A 19,731-nucleotide genomic window follows, 5' to 3' on the forward strand; every position below is an offset into this window, starting at 1 on the left:
TTTGTTTTTAATTTACATTTCAGATACAAGAAAGAATTATCTCAGAGTGTTGTCAGCCATGTTAAAAACCCTACCTAAACAAGTGTTGATAAATGAATTGCCACCAGTAAGTTCATTTTAAAAACCTTACCTAAACAACTGTTGATAAGTGAATTGCCACCCGTAAGTTCCTGTAAAAAACCTTACCTAAACAAGTGTTGATAAATGAGTTACCATCAGTAAGTTCATGTTAGAAACCTTACCTAAACAACTTTTGAAAAATGAATTGCCTCCGGTAAGTGTATTTTAAAAACCTTACCTAAACAACTGTTGATAAATGAATTGCCACCGGTAAGTTTATGTTAAAAACCTTACCTAAACAAGTGTTGATAAATGAGTTACCACCTGTAAGTGTAAGACTGGTGAATGTTGAAACTAGTTAAATTATATAGAGAAAAATTTGAGAGGGTTTTGAAAGTAACTGTTATAGTTTTAGCGCTTTAAAACCAGGTTCAATCCACCGATTTCTACATTTGAAAATGCCTGTACCAAGTCAGGAATATGACAGTCGTTTGATGTGTTTTATCCTTTGATTTTGCCATTTGATTAGGGACTTTCCGTTTTGAATTTTCCTTGAAGTTCAGTATTTTTGTGATTTTACTTTTTTTTATAGGCAGGTGATCTCTGAAACAAATTAAAGTAATTGTTAAGACAGTTTGACTGTAATTATTTACATTGTCACAGGTACTATACCTGTTTATCTTATATTTTTTTTTAAATCTATTGAATATTTTCAGCTATTTCCATTGATGGTTCATTCCTTACTGAGTGATGACCTTGAACTACAGACATCTACTATGGATACACTGTATGACCTTACCCATGATGCACCAGAAGTTGTTGCCAAGCATATAGATTCTGTGATTCCTCAACTTCTCAAACTAGCTAAAGAACAGACTTCTATGGTAAAAAATAGTTTGAAAATTAATATGGAACGCCACAACTGTCTTATGTGGAAATCTGATATTACTTTATGTTGTTTTATTATTACTTAATGATATTTTGTATTTACTGAATATGGTTTTGACATTAAGTAATGATGTTTTAATATAACTCAATATGGAATAGTCATTACTTAATGATATTTCGTTATTACACGATATGGTTTCGTATTGACTTGATATAGTTTTGTGATTACTCAATATGGTTTTGTCATTACTCGATGTGGTTTCACCATTATTTAATATGGTTGTGTCATTAGTCAATGTGTTTTTATCATTACTTGATGTGAATGTGACTTAACGTAATGTAGTTGTTTCATTACATGATGTATTTTTGTTATTTTGTAATCAAGATTTGTCTATTCTTTATATGGTTTTAACATTACGTAATGATGTTTCAAAATTGGACGATTTTACACTACTTGATGTGTTGGTTTCATTATTTGATGTGGTCCAGTCATTCTTTGATGTGGTCCTGTCATTCTTTGATGTGGTTATCCCATTACTTGATGAGGTAAAACCATGTGACCAATTCGGAAAAACCTGTTCTATTTTTACATAGATTTCCATGTTGTATGTGCCTTGAATGCGTGTGGCCATCCATCTAATTGGTGTGCAAATTAAAGTTTGGGTTACTGTTTGAGTTACACTTTGAGTTAGTTTTCGAATTCAAGTCATGCTTAGAATTAAAGTTCTAGTTAGCATTGAGTTTCGAGTTGGACTTCAAGCTTGAGTCACATTTAAAGGCAGACTTCTAGTTAAAACTTTGAATTTGAGTCACTTCTTGAGGTAGAGTTTGAGTTAGATTCAAATTTAAGTCTCATTTAGATTAATTAAGATTTCGAGTTGAAATTCGAGCTATTTTATATTTCTTTGAGTTTGTAATCAAATTTTCTATCGCGGAACAAGGGCTTTTGCTCAGGCTTCCGAAAAGAGGGCTTCGGTTCCGGGATATGCGTACTAAATAAACAATGTTGCAGTATACAAAACGCAACATAGGAGTTGAAATAAAGTTAGACGTGGTGTGATTTCCAATGAGACATCTATCCATCAGAGTTTAAATGCAGTGGATGTAAGAAATCATATATAGGCAACCGTACAGCCTTCAACACTCTGTATAGTGAGTTACAAAAGGCCACCATGCAAAAAAATCTATTTTTTAACAGATTTCAATTTGGCATTTGCTTAATGTGCTTTGGATGGGTATTGCCAAAGTTAAAGTTCTAATTAAAGTCCAAGTGGTTGTTCAGAGTTATTTGGTATGAAAAAGGGGAACGGCAGACAATAATAAAAAAATAAAATCCTAAAAAATTTACAGTATATCTGACATAATTGGAATATTCCCAAACCACTTAGTCCTGTTTTATCCGAAGTTGGCAAATAGAAGCAGTATTATAATAAATTTGTAAATATGATATTGCTGCTTTCAGTGTTAAAGCGTAAGTTACATTGATCGGCTGTACATTCATCGGCCAAAAAAAATTTTTAAAAATGTTTTTCTGTGGATGCTTTTTTCTTGATATTGAGAAAAAACATCTAAACAAGTTCTAAAACACTTCATGGAGGTAATAAAACTACCATGTCAAAACAGTTTAATTTGTTTTACAAAACTGTATGGTTTTCAATAATGAGCAAAACCCATATCCCATAGTAAGCTATAAAAGGTCCTGAAATGACACCGCTTTCGATGACGTTGTTGTGTCTCACTGCCCCTTCATTGATGTCACAGGCTCGACACAAATCAAAAGACTTAAACTTTTTTGTTTACAAATGAGACACTTCAAATCAAATCACACTTAAGTCACAGGAAAATCGGGGGAGGGGGCTCAGGCTAAGCGACAAAGCATCAATACTATATAATAAGAATTCTCTGAAATTTTTTTAATGATCATTTGAACATATATACAAATATCAATCATTTACTTTTAATCAATTGAATTCTCTGTTCTACCTTGCACTAATTGAAAAATAAACTTTTTGGACTATCTGTTTCACATGTGACGACGAACATGTTCCAGTTGTCGTAACCATAATACCTTCATCTTTTAATCAAATGTGAACTTCCAAATAAAACCAAATCACTCGGTATGTAATTTTGCGAATAACACGACGAGTGCCACAGGTTGAGCAGAATCTCCTTACTTTTCTGGGGAGCCTGATATCACCTAGATGGATTTAAATTACCCAGTCATACCGATTTATTGAGTCAGCCAATTGGAACTGTTTTTAAGCCACCGCAACTTTACCGCAACTGAAAGTTTGGGGCATAGTGTTTAACCTCTGTCCATCCGTCCGTTTTTCCGTCCCATTATGGGTATATAGTTATTCCGCAACACTCCTCCAACAGTTGGATTCCTAGGAAGTTTTCTCTTTACTGTCTGTTTGTACGTATATTGAAGGTGTGCTGCATCTGGTTAGGGTTTATTTTTTTTTATTAATATGTGCTTTTTTGGGAGAAAACTTTGTCATTTTTGTCATTTGCATAAGTAGGGCGTTTCCAAATAACTCCTCCTACCAGTTTGAATGCTAGGAATTTATCACTCTGCTAGCTGTTTGTACATGTATTGAAGGTGTGCATGTGGTCAGGGGTTTTTGCTTTTTATAATTTTTCTTCTTTTGGGAGAAAAAATTAACTTTGTCCTTTTTGGGGTATAAGCGGTTAAATGAGTGTAGTGCGGGGGCAGCATTTTGTCTAGTTTATCTTTTTTTTCGTGTTGTGCTGTTACACTACTCCTACAGTCCGATGTTCGCTCACATACATGTTAAACTCCGCCACGTGCATTATCTTTATGTACCTGCCCCAAGTCAGGAGCATGAAGTTCAATTATTGTCGTTGTATACATATGTGTCATATTTGTTTTTTTTTGTAAAAAAGACCGTTACCGTAGTTTTTTAGTTGTTTTTTTTCACATAGTGCATGGTGGCCTTTTGTAGCTCACTATACGGAGTGTTGAAGGCTGTACGGTTGCCTATATATGATTTCTTACATCCACTGCATTTAAACTCTGGTGGATAGTTTCATTGGCAATCACACCACATCTAACTTCATTTCAACTCCTATGTTGCGTTTTTATACGACCGCAAAAATTTTAATTTTTTGGTCGTATATTGCTATCACGTTGGCGTCGTCGTCGTCGTCGTCAGAATACTTTTAGTTTTCGCACTCTAACTTTAGTAAAAGTGAATAGAAATCAATGAAATTTTAACACAAGGTTTATGACCACAAAAGGAAGGTTGGGATTGATTTTGGGAGTTTTGGTCCCAACATTTTAGGAATTAGGGGCCAAAAAGGGCCCAAATAAGCATTTTCTTGGTTTTCGCACTATAACTTTAGTTTAAGTGGATAGAAATCTATGAAATTTTGACACAAGGTTTATGACCACAAAAGGAAGGTTGGGATTGATTTTGGGAGTTTTGGTTCCAACAGTTTAGGAATTAAGGGCCAAAAAAGGGCCCAAATAAGCATTATTCTTGGTTTTCGCACAATAACTTTAGTATAAGTAAATAGAAATCAATGAAATTTTAACACAAGGTTTATGACCACAAAAGGAAGGTTGGGATTGATTTTTGGAGTTGAGGTCACAACAGTTTATGAATTAGGGGCCAAAAAGGGGCCCAAATAAGCATTATTTTTGGTTTTTGCACCATAACTTTAGTATAAGTAAATAGAAATCTATGAAATTTAAACACAAGGTTTATGACCATAAAAGGAAGGTTGGGTTTGATTTTGGGAGTTTTGGTCCTAACAGTTTAGGAATAAGGGGCCCAAAGGGTCCAAAATTGAACTTTGTGTGATTTCATCAAAAATTGAATAATTGGGGTTCTTTGATATGCTGAATCTAACCATGTATGTAGATTCTTAATTTTTGGTCCCGTTTTCAAATTGGTATACATTAAGGTCCAAAGGGTCCAAAATTAAAGTTAGTTTGATTTTAACAAAAATTGAAGCCTTGGGGTTCTTTGATATGCTGAATTTAAAAATGTACTTAGATTTTTAATTATTGGCCTAGTTTCCAAGTTGGTCCAAATGGGGGTCCAAAATTAAACTTTGTTTGATTTCATCAAAAATTGAATAAATGGGTTCTTTGATATGCCAAATCTAACTGTGTATGTAGATTCTTAATTTTTGGTCCAGTTTTCAAATTGGTCTACATTAAGGTCCAAAGGGTCCAAAATTAAACTAAGTTTGATTTTAAACAAAAAATAAATTCTTGGGCTTATTTGATATGCGTTATCTAAATATGTACTTTGATTTTTGATTATGGGCCCAGTTTTCAAGTTGGTCCAAATCAGGATTCCATATCAAGTATTGTGCAATAGCAAGAAATTTTCAATTGCACAGTATGGCACAATAGCAAGAAATATCTAATTGCACCATATTGTGCAATAGCAATTAATTTTCAATTGGAGTTATCTTTCTTTGTATAGAATAGTAGTTGATAATATATGTTGGAAATTTGCCAGACATGACTATGATGTCATTTTCTATTTTTATTTGCCAATAACTTTATGTAAATAACTTCATTGGAAATTTGCCAATATAAAATGTTGCTGATGAAGCTTTTTTTCCTTATCTTATCTAAAATGTTTTTAGATAATGTATGTTAAACATTTGCCAGACATGACTATGATGTCATTTTCTATTTTTATTTGCCAATAACTTTATGTAAATAACTTCATTGGAAATTTGCCAATATAAAATGTTGCTGATGAAGTTTTTTTTATTGTTTTATACAATAAACAATGTATATTCACTTTTACTACCAACCAATCTTTACCATTCAGTGATAACAAGCACTTTATTTTACATTTTAATATTTTATGATGTATTTAAAAGAGTAGTTATTGTTGCAAACTCCATTAGAAATTTGAATTGATATCAGTTTTGGAAAAAGGGAAACGGGGATGTGAAAAAAAAAGGGGGGGGGGGTTAAATTTTTCTCATTTCAGATTTCATAAATAAAAAGAAAATTTCTTTAAACATTTTTTTGAGAGGATTAATATTCAACAGCATAGTGAATTGCTCAAAGGCAAAAAAAAACTTTTAAGTTCATTAGACCACATTCATTCTGTGTCAGAAACCTATGCTGTGTCAACTATTTAATTTTAGATTTAAAAAGTTTGAAGAAGAAATCTTTAAATGATTTGTAAAATCTTGACATTTGTTTTGTGTAAAAAAAACCCCATGTAATGTCAAAAATTTGATCACAATCCAAATTCAGAGCTGTATCACGCTTGAATGTTTTATCCATACTTGCCCCAACTGTTCAGGGTTCGACCTCTGCGGTCGTATAAAGCTGCGCCCTGTGGAGCACCTGGTTTATACTGCAACATTGTTTATTTAGTACACATATCCCGGAACCAAAGCCCATGATCCGCGATAGAAAATTTAATTACGAACTCCAAAAGACATATAAAATAGCTCGAATTTCAACTCGAAATCTTAATTATCTAAATGAGACGTAAATTTGAATCTAACTCAAACTCGAAGTCCAACTCGAAACTCAATGCTAACTAGAACTTTAATTCTAAGCATGACTTGAATTCGAAAACTAATTCAAAGTGTAACTCAAACAGTAACCCGAACTTTAATTTGCACACTAATTAGATGGATGGCCACACGCATTCAAGGCACATACAACATGGAAATCTATGTAAAAATAGAACAGGTTTTTCGAATTGGTCACATGGTTTTACCTCATCAAGTAATGGGATAACCACATCAAAGAATGACAGGACCACATCAAAGAATGACAAGACCACATCAAATAATGAAACAAAAACATCAAGTGGTGTAAAATCGTCAAATTTTGAAACATCATTACGTAATGTTAAAACTATATAAAGAATAGACAAATCATCATTACGAAATTACAAAACCACATCATGTAATGAAACAACTACATTACGTTTAGTCACATACACATCAAGTAATGTTAAAACCACATTGACTAATAACACAACCATATTAAATAATGGTGAAACCACATCGAGTAATGACAAAACCATATTGAGTAATGACAAAACTATATCAAGTCAATACGAAACCACATCGTGTAATATCGAAATATCAATAAGTAATGACTATTCCATATTGAGTTATATATTAAAACATCATTACGTAATGTCAAAACCATATTCAGTAAATACAAAATATCATTAAGTAATAATAAAACAACATAAAGTAATATCAGATTTCCACATAAGACAGCTGTGGCGTTCCATAAATTAATCTTCCACAGAATTTAATGAAAAGTTTGTGGTTGTTAGTGAAATGAATAAATTTAAAGATCTCTTTAAACCTAAAGCAGACAAGGTTTTTTTTCTCAAGAAATAATGAATACTAATGTGATAGCATTATGATCTATTCAATAGTAAATCAAAAACAGTAAACATGAATCTTGATTTAGTTGATATAAGAGTTTTACCCAGGAGTGAAGATTTTATTTAAAAATGCACATAAAGATTTCTTTTCTTTATAAGAACATAAGAACTTACTGCTGTGGAGGTTTATTTGCTATCAGTTTCTTTTTGTGATGTATGGGTATCATATTCATGTATTGAGATAACTACAATGTAATATATGAATTAATATAAATTCATAACATTATTTGTGCATTAATTATTGTAAATCTTTGACATAAAATGTTATACCAGATCTTTGTGAGTCCTGTACATGGTATAATAGGATATAATATACACAAAAAAAAACTTAGTCTTAAGGTTCTCATAATTGAAATATTTTATCACATTGTTCATAAAATATAATTATAAATATTCCTGAATTAACAGTTATATTCCCATCTTTTCATAAATATTCTCATATAGATTCAAAGACAGATATAAAATCATTAAATAGAAACATAATTAGCAATTATATTTCAGTAAAGCTGATATATGTTAAATATTGGTGGGGAAAAAAATCAACAAAAAAGGTATTATGACAAATCATCCCGTCTTCGATAATGGACACTGGACATTTATCATACAACAATCAGTTACAATCAATCAACAATGGACAAGCACCTTCATACCTTTCTAAGTTGATGATAATGGACACTGGACATTTATCATACAACAATCAGTTACAATCAATCAACAATGGACAAGCACCTTCATACCTTTCTAAGTTTAACATACAACAATCAGTTACAATCAATCAACAATGGACAAGCACCTTTATACCTTTCTAAGTGGAGATTTATCATACAACAATCAGTTACAATCAATCAACAATGGACAAGCACCTTCATACCTTCCTAAGTTGAGATACATACAACAATCAGTTACAATCAATCAACAATGGACAAGCACCTTTATACCTTCCTAAGTTGAGATACATACAACAATCAGTTACAATCAATCAACAATGGACAAGCACCTTTATACCTTCCTAAGTTGAGATACATACAACAATCAGTTACAATCAATCAACAATGGACAAGCACCTTTATACCTTCCTAAGTTGAGATACATACAACAATCAGTTACAATCAATCAACAATGGACAAGCACCTTTATACCTTCCTAAGTTGAGATACATACAACAATCAGTTACAATCAATCAACAATGGACAAGCACCTTTATACCTTCCTAAGTTGAGATACATACAACAATCAGTTACAATCAATTAACAATGGACAAGCACCTTCATACCTTTCTAAGTTGAGATACATACAACAATCAGTTACAATCAATCAACAATGGACAAGCACCTTTATACCTTCCTAAGTTGAGATACATACAACAATCAGTTACAATCAATCAACAATGGACAAGCACCTTTATACCTTCCTAAGTTGAGATTTAACATACAACAATCAGTTACAATCAATCAACAATGGACAAGCACCTTTATACCTTCCTAAGTTGAGATTTATCATACAACAATCAGTTACAATCAATCAACAATGGACAAGCACCTTTATACCTTCCTAAGTTGAGATTTAACATACAACAATCAGTTACAATCAATCAACAATGGACAAGCACCTTTATACCTTCCTAAGTTGAGATTTATCATACAACAATCAGTTACAATCAATCAACAATGGACAAGCACCTTTATACCTTCCTAAGTTGAGATTTAACATACAACAATCAGTTACAATCAATCAACAATGGACAAGCACCTTTATACCTTCCTAAGTTGAGATTTAACATACAACAATCAGTTACAATCAATCAACAATGGACAAGCACCTTTATACCTTCCTAAGTTGAGATACATACAACAATCAGTTACAATCAATTAACAATGGACAAGCACCTTTATACCTTCCTAAGTTGAGATTTATCATACAACAATCAGTTACAATCAATCAACAATGGACAAGCACCTTTATACCTTCCTAAGTTGAGATACATACAACAATCAGTTACAATCAATCAACAATGGACAAGCACCTTTATACCTTCCTAAGTTGAGATTTAACATACAACAATCAGTTACAATCAATCAACAATGGACAAGCACCTTTATACCTTCCTAAGTTGAGATTTATCATACAACAATCAGTTACAATCAATCAACAATGGACAAGCACCTTTATACCTTCCTAAGTTGAGATTTAACATACAACAATCAGTTACAATCAATCAACAATGGACAAGCACCTTTATACCTTCCTAAGTTGAGATTTATCATACAACAATCAGTTACAATCAATCAACAATGGACAAGCACCTTTATACCTTCCTAAGTTGAGATTTAACATACAACAATCAGTTACAATCAATCAACAATGGACAAGCACCTTTATACCTTCCTAAGTTGAGATTTATCATACAACAATCAGTTACAATCAATCAACAATGGACAAGCACCTTTATACCTTCCTAAGTTGAGATTTAACATACAACAATCAGTTACAATCAATCAACAATGGACAAGCACCTTTATACCTTCCTAAGTTGAGATTTATCATACAACAATCAGTTACAATCAATCAACAATGGACAAGCACCTTTATACCTTCCTAAGTTGAGATTTAACATACAACAATCAGTTACAATCAATCAACAATGGACAAGCACCTTTATACCTTCCTAAGTTGAGATTTATCATACAACAATCAGTTACAATCAATCAACAATGGACAAGCACCTTTATACCTTTCTAAGTTGAGATACATACAACAATCAGTTACAATCAATCAACAATGGACAAGCACCTTTATACCTTCCTAAGTTGAGATTTATCATACAACAATCAGTTACAATCAATCAACAATGGACAAGCACCTTTATACCTTCCTAAGTTGAGATTTAACATACAACAATCAGTTACAATCAATCAACAATGGACAAGCACCTTTATACCTTCCTAAGTTGAGATTTATCATACAACAATCAGTTACAATCAATCAACAATGGACAAGCACCTTTATACCTTTCTAAGTTGAGATACATACAACAATCAGTTACAATCAATCAACAATGGACAAGCACCTTTATACCTTCCTAAGTTGAGATTTAACATACAACAATCAGTTACAATCAATCAACAATGGACAAGCACCTTTATACCTTCCTAAGTTGAGATTTAACATACAACAATCAGTTACAATCAATCAACAATGGACAAGCACCTTTATACCTTCCTAAGATGAGATTTATCATACAACAATCAGTTACAATCAATCAACAATGGACAAGCACCTTTATACCTTCCTAAGATGAGATTTATCATACAACAATCAGTTACAATCAATCAACAATGGACAAGCACCTTTATACCTTCCTAAGATGAGATTTAACATACAACAATCAGTTACAATCAATCAACAATGGACAAGCACCTTTATACCTTTCTAAGTTGAGATACATACAACAATCAGTTACAATCAATCAACAATGGACAAGCACCTTTATACCTTCCTAAGTTGAGATTTAACATACAACAATCAGTTACAATCAATCAACAATGGACAAGCACCTTTATACCTTCCTAAGTTGAGATTTAACATACAACAATCAGTTACAATCAATCAACAATGGACAAGCACCTTTATACCTTCCTAAGATGAGATTTAACATACAACAATTAGTTACAATCAATCAACAATGGACAAGCACCTTTATACCTTCCTAAGATGAGATTTAACATACAACAATTAGTTACAATCAATCAACAATGGACAAGCACCTTTATACCTTCCTAAGATGAGATTTAACATACAACAATTAGTTACAATCAATCAACAATGGACAAGCACCTTTATACCTTCCTAAGATGAGATTTAACATACAACAATCAGTTACAATCAATCAACAATGGACAAGCACCTTTATACCTTCCTAAGATGAGATTTATCATACAACAATCAGTTACAATCAATCAACAATGGACAAGCACCTTTATACCTTCCTAAGATGAGATTTATCATACAACAATCAGTTACAATCAATCAACAATGGACAAGCACCTTTATACCTTCCTAAGATGAGATTTAACATACAACAATCAGTTACAATCAATCAACAATGGACAAGCACCTTTATACCTTTCTAAGTTGAGATACATACAACAATCAGTTACAATCAATCAACAATGGACAAGCACCTTTATACCTTCCTAAGTTGAGATTTAACATACAACAATCAGTTACAATCAATTAACAATGGACAAGCACCTTTATACCTTCCTAAGTTGAGATTTATCATACAACAATCAGTTACAATCAATCAACAATGGACAAGCACCTTTATACCTTCCTAAGTTGAGATTTAACATACAACAATCAGTTACAATCAATCAACAATGGACAAGCACCTTCATACCTTTCTACACTGGACATTTATCATACAACAATCAGTTACAATCAATCAACAATGGACAAGCACCTTTATACCTTTCTAAGTTGAGATTTGAACATCATAATACAAATTCCAAATGGTTTGATAAGCTGTTTACAATTTCTCAAAATTAATAAGATGAGTGTCTGTTTGTGAAATGAGTAAATATGAATACTAAATTAACCAAAAAAGTATATTCAGTTTCACCATATTATCTCTTCAGAAATTACGACAAAGTGCGTTGCAGTGTATTGGTGTGTTAACAGTATTACCTACACACACAGTGTTACCATACAAAGTACAAGTTATTAAGGGATTAGAGAAGGCGTTAGACGACAAGAAAAGATTGGTTAGAAAAGAAGCAGTGACAGCAAGAAATGAATGGTAAGGAACTCAATTTACAGATGCAAAATTTAAAACTTAAGTTTAGTCCTTGGTTTATTCTATAATTGGTATTTTATTACGATCACTATTGGCTATGTTTGAACACTTAATGAAAATTAACATACCTGTCAACCTGTGACGATGAAAATGCAGGTCATGACCTGCATTGAAGAATCAAATCTCAGGTCATAACGTGTACGAACTTTATCGAGCTGAATTTCAGTATTTATGGTACATTTTCTTATAATGTATATCAAAGATACCAAAACATCAATGCATGTTCACTTTGTTAAACGTCATTTTAAATCTTATTAAATATTATTTCATTGCACTTTTAAAGATTTTTATAAATTTGTGTAACTCAGTCTTATGTGCTTTGCTTCTTGAGAAAAAATACTACAATCATCAAACACTAGAATTTAATGTAATTCTTAAATGTTTGAGACTATTGACTATGTAGCTTTTAACCATAATATTTTCATTTAACAAGGAAATTAGACTATAATAAAATATAGTAATACAGTTAAAGGAAGTATAAATGTAAAAAATAATTTTCAACTTTTCTTAAAAAATTGTATAAACATGATAAAGGTAAAAAAATAATGAAAAGTTATTTTTCAATATGTATTTGAATTTTATATTTTTATGATATATTTTTCACCCATAAAACGTAAATAAGGAATAATTTTGAATGGTGACAAATAAGGGGAAGTAACTCTAGTTCAGTTTGTAAACCAATAGTGCAATTTATTTACGACCTAAAGCTAAGGTAATTGGTGTTAATTAACAGTGTGTTTGACACCAAAGCTGTCAAGTAATTTGACAGTTTACATAGCTAGATGAACTTCCTGTTCATGGAAGAATTACGAATTTGCCGCCGGGTATTTCAAAGGAATATTACTTATGAAATCAATCTCAAGGCTAAGAAATACGGGTGAAATTGGGTCATTTTCGGAATTCCTGGGTTATTTCGATGACCCGGCGGGTGTTCCGGGTGATCCTTCAGAATTGTGAAAATCTCGGGTCACACCCGCAGAATACGGGTCAGTTGACAGGTATGAATTAAGTGTAAAATTCTGATGATTCACACAGAATCTGATTTACTAGTACTGTCAAAAATCAAAGTTCAAGTTACGATTTTGAAACAAACCTGTATCACAGAAAAATAGCTTAACCTCAATATTTGGTTCATACATTTTGATAATGTTAAAAAGTTCATATACCTCAATTTAAGGGTTTATAACCTTTGATATTAAGGTATGAGCCAATACCTTATTCATATTTTTTGTTTCCAAAGGATGTCATATAAATCAATATCTTGGCTTATATTTGCCAAACTAAAGAGTAAATTGGCTCCTTTAGGTAAAATATGTCAATTTCTATATGTTTGTGACATTTTTGCACTTAAGTGTCCAGATTTAATTTTTATCAATTAAATTAACAACATAAAATGTCAAAAAGGGAGCCAGATTATCTACCTACTCATATATCTTTTTCAACTTGTGTTTTATATATGTTTTATGGTAATGACGCTCACTCTTAATAAAATACAAAGTCAGTTTTATTTAAACTCAGGATAACAACTGCAGTATATGAACAAATTGATAATTTGACTGTACAAGTTATTTTATATATTTTTAGGTTCCTCCTAGGTACTAAGTAAAGAATAAATGAAACCTACAAGAAGACTAGCAGGAGGAAATTTAATCATCACAATAAATTATATAATCCTGTTCATTGAGTTTTATATTATTACTGAATTCATCAAAACTTGAAGTAGTCATATCTAAACAGACACACTTAGTTAAAATATGTTGATGCTCACAGTGCTTAGAAAAATAGCTTTATGCTATCATGCCATATCTTATGATTTATCTTTGTTATACAGGAAAAACTGACAGCCCTTTTATCAAGGTTGGGTTTAAACATCTTTTCTGATCGATTTTGAATTTGTGATTCTGGCTCACCGATGTATGTCTCAAATTTTGTTTCTTTTTCTACATATACATTGTATTCCTATCACTGAACCCGGGCCATACTTGGTACCAGCAACACTCAGCTGTTTATTTATAGGTCAACCTTTGTGTAACAAAAGAATGTCAAGTATTGAAGTTTTCATTTATTTTATATCCTGTGTTGCCATGATAAAACCCTAATGAGGAGGTATACATTATCTTTTTGTTCATCTGGCCTGAACCAATTGGGTTTCTGTGTTTGTATCAGTGAAATAATTCTTGCCAGCTCAGCTCCAATCTATGATGTGACTTTCTTGGCAATTTGGAGACTGAAAAGACTAGAAAGAGAGTGTTGAAAGCTTCTTCCTGAAAAACACAAAGAGCTCCTCAGCCACTGTTGCTGGTAAAGAGTGCCAGATGGTCATTCTTCATGAAAAACACAACTTTATCTTAAGTCACTGATCTTTTTGCTGACATTAGTGTGAGAAATTATTGCATGGTGCATACACAAGATCATTTACCTCTTTGTACAAAAATTTCAGTTCTTTCCCCCGTCTTCTAATGATTCCCAGTCGAGTTCCTTGAACTACCCATACTACTGGTATTCCTATTTGTATATCGGTTGGTGGCATAACAGGCACACAACGCTGGACTATTTCAACATTGTTCACCTACTTTTTGCCCCGAGACATGCTGTTTCAAACGGCATTTGGGACGTTGGCATGGTCAACATTGTTTTAGTTTGTGATTAGGCCAATTTATAGGGAAGCAAAGTAGCAGGTCAATGATAAATTTTGTATGCAGCACATTTTATCTCCATCGATTCATCTTCCTCTGCCTCCTCAGTCATGGTCTATTGACTTTGAAACTTTTGCTTACTTAACATATAATAAACATATAAACTAATAGTTTGTGATTAGGTCAGTTTGAGGGGACCACTAGTGATAGGTCAATAGTATATATGTAGATGCATTATCATTGGTACAGCTTATTTCCATGTGGATTATTTGGCCCCTCAGTTTTTGAATGTTTTGCATAGCTTCAAGTTACATGTTAAAGTTTGTAATGAGATAAGTTTAAAGGAAATCACTTGTATATCCTCTTATAGTTGTTGTGTTTCCTTCAGTTTTAGCTTCTGACCCGGATTTGTTTCAGTCAAATCGATTTATTACTATTGAACAGTGGTATACTACTATTGCCTTTTAATATTCATGTCAATGATAGTTGCCATGCAGTTGTTTACATGCAGTTTAACTAGAATTTGCTGTACCTTTTTCAAGGAGATTATGTGACCCATTCCCTTATGATGGTTCATTAGCTTTGATAAAACTTTTACATTGTTTACAAGTTAAAGTTTGTGTTTTGTTAAGTATAAAGGGTACCACTTATATTAAGTCAATGGTATTTGGTTTGCAGTTTTATGGGCACTAACATTTCATTATTTGGTCCTTCACATTAAGTCAAGGTTCTCTGATTTTGAAAGTTTTGCATAATTTTTATGTATTTAGCATTTAGATTTATAATTTGCACAATATTATAAAAACTACTAAAATTATTAGTTATCCTTCATTGCTGCCACTAGAACATCAGACTGTATCTAAATAAAATTTCTGTATATAAATATGGATAAATATATACATATTATTTTCATTTATTAAAAAAAGCTCTGTCTACGTTTCATATACAATTGTATATAATTTTGACAAATGTTCTAGTGGCAGCAATGAAGGATAACTATAAGTCTTGCAGGCTTGATATAAAACAAAGTGCCGTTTAAAGATAAACTTTAAAAGATCTGTCCTCCGATTGCACGAGATCAAATGCCATTAATGATGTTCGAACAACGTCTGTTTAGTATGTGGTGACGTACAGTAGGTGATTAATTTTAATACAGATATCTGAGAAAATCCATTTAATAATGATACAATCTTAAAATCTATTTTTTTAAATCTTAGATCACTCTTGATTTTTGGTTAGCTTGTACCCTAAATTGAGGTATATTATATGGCCTTCGAAATACCCGGTTTTGAAAACACATCCTTGAAGAGACATTAATTATAAAAATCCGGATATGGTGTACTATTTTTTGCACCTTATTGTTTGTGGTTTAACATCTTTGCCGCAAGTTTATTGTTTTCTGTTTAGTATTAAATTGATATTAAGATCCATTTTGTTACATCTTGCGATCAATTTATTTGGCAATCGTCAATGGCAGTGAGCAGGGTTTAAAAACATCAGTTGTTCGACCTGCTAGTCAAATGCGTTTTGTTAAAATCTACTTTTTGACTCTTTTGGTCTTTTGGAAAATGTTGTTTGTGTTGTATTTTGACCCCATTACAACGAAATGTTTTACATGCGGTTTTTATCCAACGCAATCATAGTTTTGTACGTTGTTTACAATTTAGACTTGTATATACACAGACATTTAATTTTTTAAAGACGTAAAAGTGTAACCTCCCCTGCATATACGATTTCTTATGGAGGAATGAAAAGATATGTCATCTTTAAATGTTGAAAACTTGACATTTATACAATAGCTAATATTTGCAAAAGACAAATGTTTAGAATTTATGTTCAACTTCTATTATTCAACGGAATCTTCTTATCGATTACATGAATAAAAACAGGATATAAAAAACAAGTGTAAATGAGAATATCTTTAACTACTTATGTATCAGGAACTTCTTTAAATCCAGCTTGGGCGTAAGGTACATACGATACCATCCATTATTCACCACGCAAAATGACAACACAGTGTAGTCTATACGCTCTAATCTAAGTTAATGACCTCTATTGTTAAAACATAAAACACTATTTTAAGTTATGTGATGAGGAAATCAATACTTTGGAATATTCCCTTTGTACTTATTATTCTATGGATTTTAATTTACAATTCAAGAATTCAGCGAAAAACGATCACCAATGTCGCGTCCGTTTTAAATATTTCACCAGAATCAAAAAAACAATTCGGAACAAAATTTAAAATACTTAACAGAAGTCGGGAAGTCATACGATACAACGGAAGACGTATCACAACAGAGTTTGAACTCTTTTATCTCAACGCATCAACAAAAATGCTGATGGACCCTCTAATTCACAAACATCGATATACTTCGTTACTTGATACGGGAACAACGACGTGTACTGAAAAACATGTATTTTTGTTAGTTCTTGTATATTCAGCAACATACAAATTTGAAGAACGTCATGTTATAAGAAAAACATTTGGATCTGTTTCAAAATATGACAATAAACATATTAAATATGTCTTCGTACTTGGACAAACAATGAATGATACTCAGCAGATAGAAATTGAACAGGAAAGTGTCAAATACAGAGACATTATACAAGGAAATTTTATAGACAGCTACAGAAATTTAACATATAAACGAGTATTTAGCTTGTTCTGGGTGAATAGATTCTGTAACAATGTGACTTTTGTCATAAAAAGTGACGATGATATTACTATTAACATCCCATTTCTCATTCCTTATCTGAGCAATAAACTGAACAAAACTAAGGTTTTAGAATGTTTGTATCTTATAGGTATCAAACCGTACCGTAAACCTCGTAATAAATGGCACACGACTCTTTCTGAATATCCCTTTGCAACGTTTCCTCCTTATTGTGCAGGACCTTCCTCCATTATGTCAGCGGATGTTATCAGAGAAATGTATGAAGCGACCACCCTTGTGCCTTTTATTTGGCTAGAAGATGTCTATGGTGGTGGATTTCTACCCTGGATTTCACGTTTACATATAATTCATCCGAAATGTTATAGAAAAGATTTGGGAGCAAGTTTGAAAGACAAGCCATGCCATTTATTTTACATCAATAATATTAAAAATGCAAGTCATCCTTATATTATGTGGAAAACTATAGAAAATTATACACAAAATCATTTGTGTAAATGCAAGTAAGATATTCTTGTGATCACCTGTTAAACTAATCTAAACTAAAATGTTATTTATTGTTGGAATTTGTATTAAGAATAAGAAGATAAAACAGTTTAAATCGTTTATAATCTGACCATATAGTTCACAGATGAACATACATTTCGTAGAGTGAACCAGACAATGTTTAGTGTTTAAATCGTTTAAAAATAAAATTTTATCAGTCTAATTTGAAGACTAGCTTATTGTCAATTTATCACACAATTAGATAGAAAGGGAAAAATACAAGAAATATCTGCTTTTGCAATAAATTTTGTCCGTTTTAGTTTATTGGCACTTCATATTCTGATTCTGAATTTTCATATATGGTGGCACCACTGAATAGACATATATTATCGAAATGCGTGTCTAGCGCATTTACAGCGTTAATGCTATTTGACAAATGACAATTACCGACAAAAATGTTTTCATATGTGAATTTACATTTTGAACTGCATTCATCATTTAATGATAATTTCTTTAGACGATTACTGAATGGTTCATTTACTAGCAATTATTTTAAGGGCAATCCCGTATGTCTTGTTATATGGTATAAACGCCATGTTAATTATATTGGAATAAGCAAGGTTTGACTGATTGGAGTTAATCGCGTCTAAAAGTACAGTGAAGTCGAACTATGACTTATTGGGGGGAAATTTAATCGACTGATTTAAATCCTTAGCTTGAAAAACGAGTTCATGAACCAAACTGTTTTAAACGACGCTTGATTAGATTATGGCCGTACATTGACCTATAATGGTTTACTTTTAAAAACATTGTTATTTGGATGGAGAGTTGTCTCATTGGCACTCACACCACATCTTCCTATACCTATGTTCGAATTTACTTGAACAAATAAGCAAAGAGTGTTTGATTTACTATATAAAATAAATAAATATACAACAAAAATACGAATTTGGAGAACATTGTCAAATTAAGATCATACATATGTGCAAAAGATATTCGTAATGATTTTACAAAACTCTAAGATAATTGTTAAAAGCTTGTTGTTCAGTGGTTGTCGTTTGTTGGCGTGATTCATTAGTGTTTCTCATTTCTCGTTGTTTGTATGCTGTTGATTTTCTTGTTTGAATAGTTTGACACTAGTGATTTTGGGACTCTCGAGAACCTGCTGTTTGGTCTGAACCCAGGGTCCGTGGTGAAGGTCGTACTGTGACCTATAATCGTTTACTTTTTATACATCTTGACTGGATGGAGAGTTTTCTCGTCGGCACTCATACCAGATCTTCTTTTTAATACTATTAAAAAGATAGAAATGTTAACAGAAACCGAAATTTTGAGTAAATGTCTAAGCGTATGGCCCTATGGATCTCTAAAAGTACTTGTACCACATAAAGGTTTTTTTTAATAGACATTAGAAACTACGCGGTAAAAAAAAGCTTGCGTGCCAATTTTCGTAAAATAATCACCGGGGGATCAAAACTACATTGTGTGCCTTTAAATGAAATCTTTTGTATGAAAAAATTTGGTCTTGTTATTGTATGCCGTTTTAAAAATTTTTTGAATATTTATTATGACTCTGTTAAGTATCTTATTTTTTAAATATTTGTCATCGATCACTTTAAAGTGCAGTTCAATTCATTTCAATACCAAGGATTTTATTAACGTTGTAAATTAAAGTATAGTAAATATGCGTGAATGGCTCTTATAAGAAGGAAGTT

The 19,731-nt window shown here is 32.0% G+C and overlaps 1 protein-coding gene across 3 annotated transcripts in view; it reads left to right on the plus strand.

Moving 5' to 3' along the window:
• Positions 1 to 13,895, plus strand: part of LOC143073497 (MMS19 nucleotide excision repair protein homolog) — a 62,045-nt gene extending 48,150 nt beyond the window's left edge. For all 3 annotated transcript variants that reach the window (XM_076249084.1, XM_076249085.1, XM_076249086.1), the window contains 4 exons: positions 24 to 106; positions 777 to 944; positions 12,002 to 12,162; positions 13,804 to 13,895. In XM_076249084.1, coding sequence (XP_076105199.1) covers positions 24 to 106; positions 777 to 944; positions 12,002 to 12,162; positions 13,804 to 13,825 — 434 coding nt within the window. In that variant the 3' untranslated portion in view covers positions 13,826 to 13,895. The remainder of the gene's footprint in view (positions 1 to 23; positions 107 to 776; positions 945 to 12,001; positions 12,163 to 13,803) is intronic.
• The last annotated feature ends 5,836 nt before the right edge of the window (positions 13,896 to 19,731 follow it).

The sequence above is a fragment of the Mytilus galloprovincialis genome, chromosome 4 (genome assembly GCF_965363235.1).
Source record: "Mytilus galloprovincialis chromosome 4, xbMytGall1.hap1.1, whole genome shotgun sequence".
Lineage (NCBI taxonomy): Eukaryota > Metazoa > Mollusca > Bivalvia > Mytilida > Mytilidae > Mytilus > Mytilus galloprovincialis.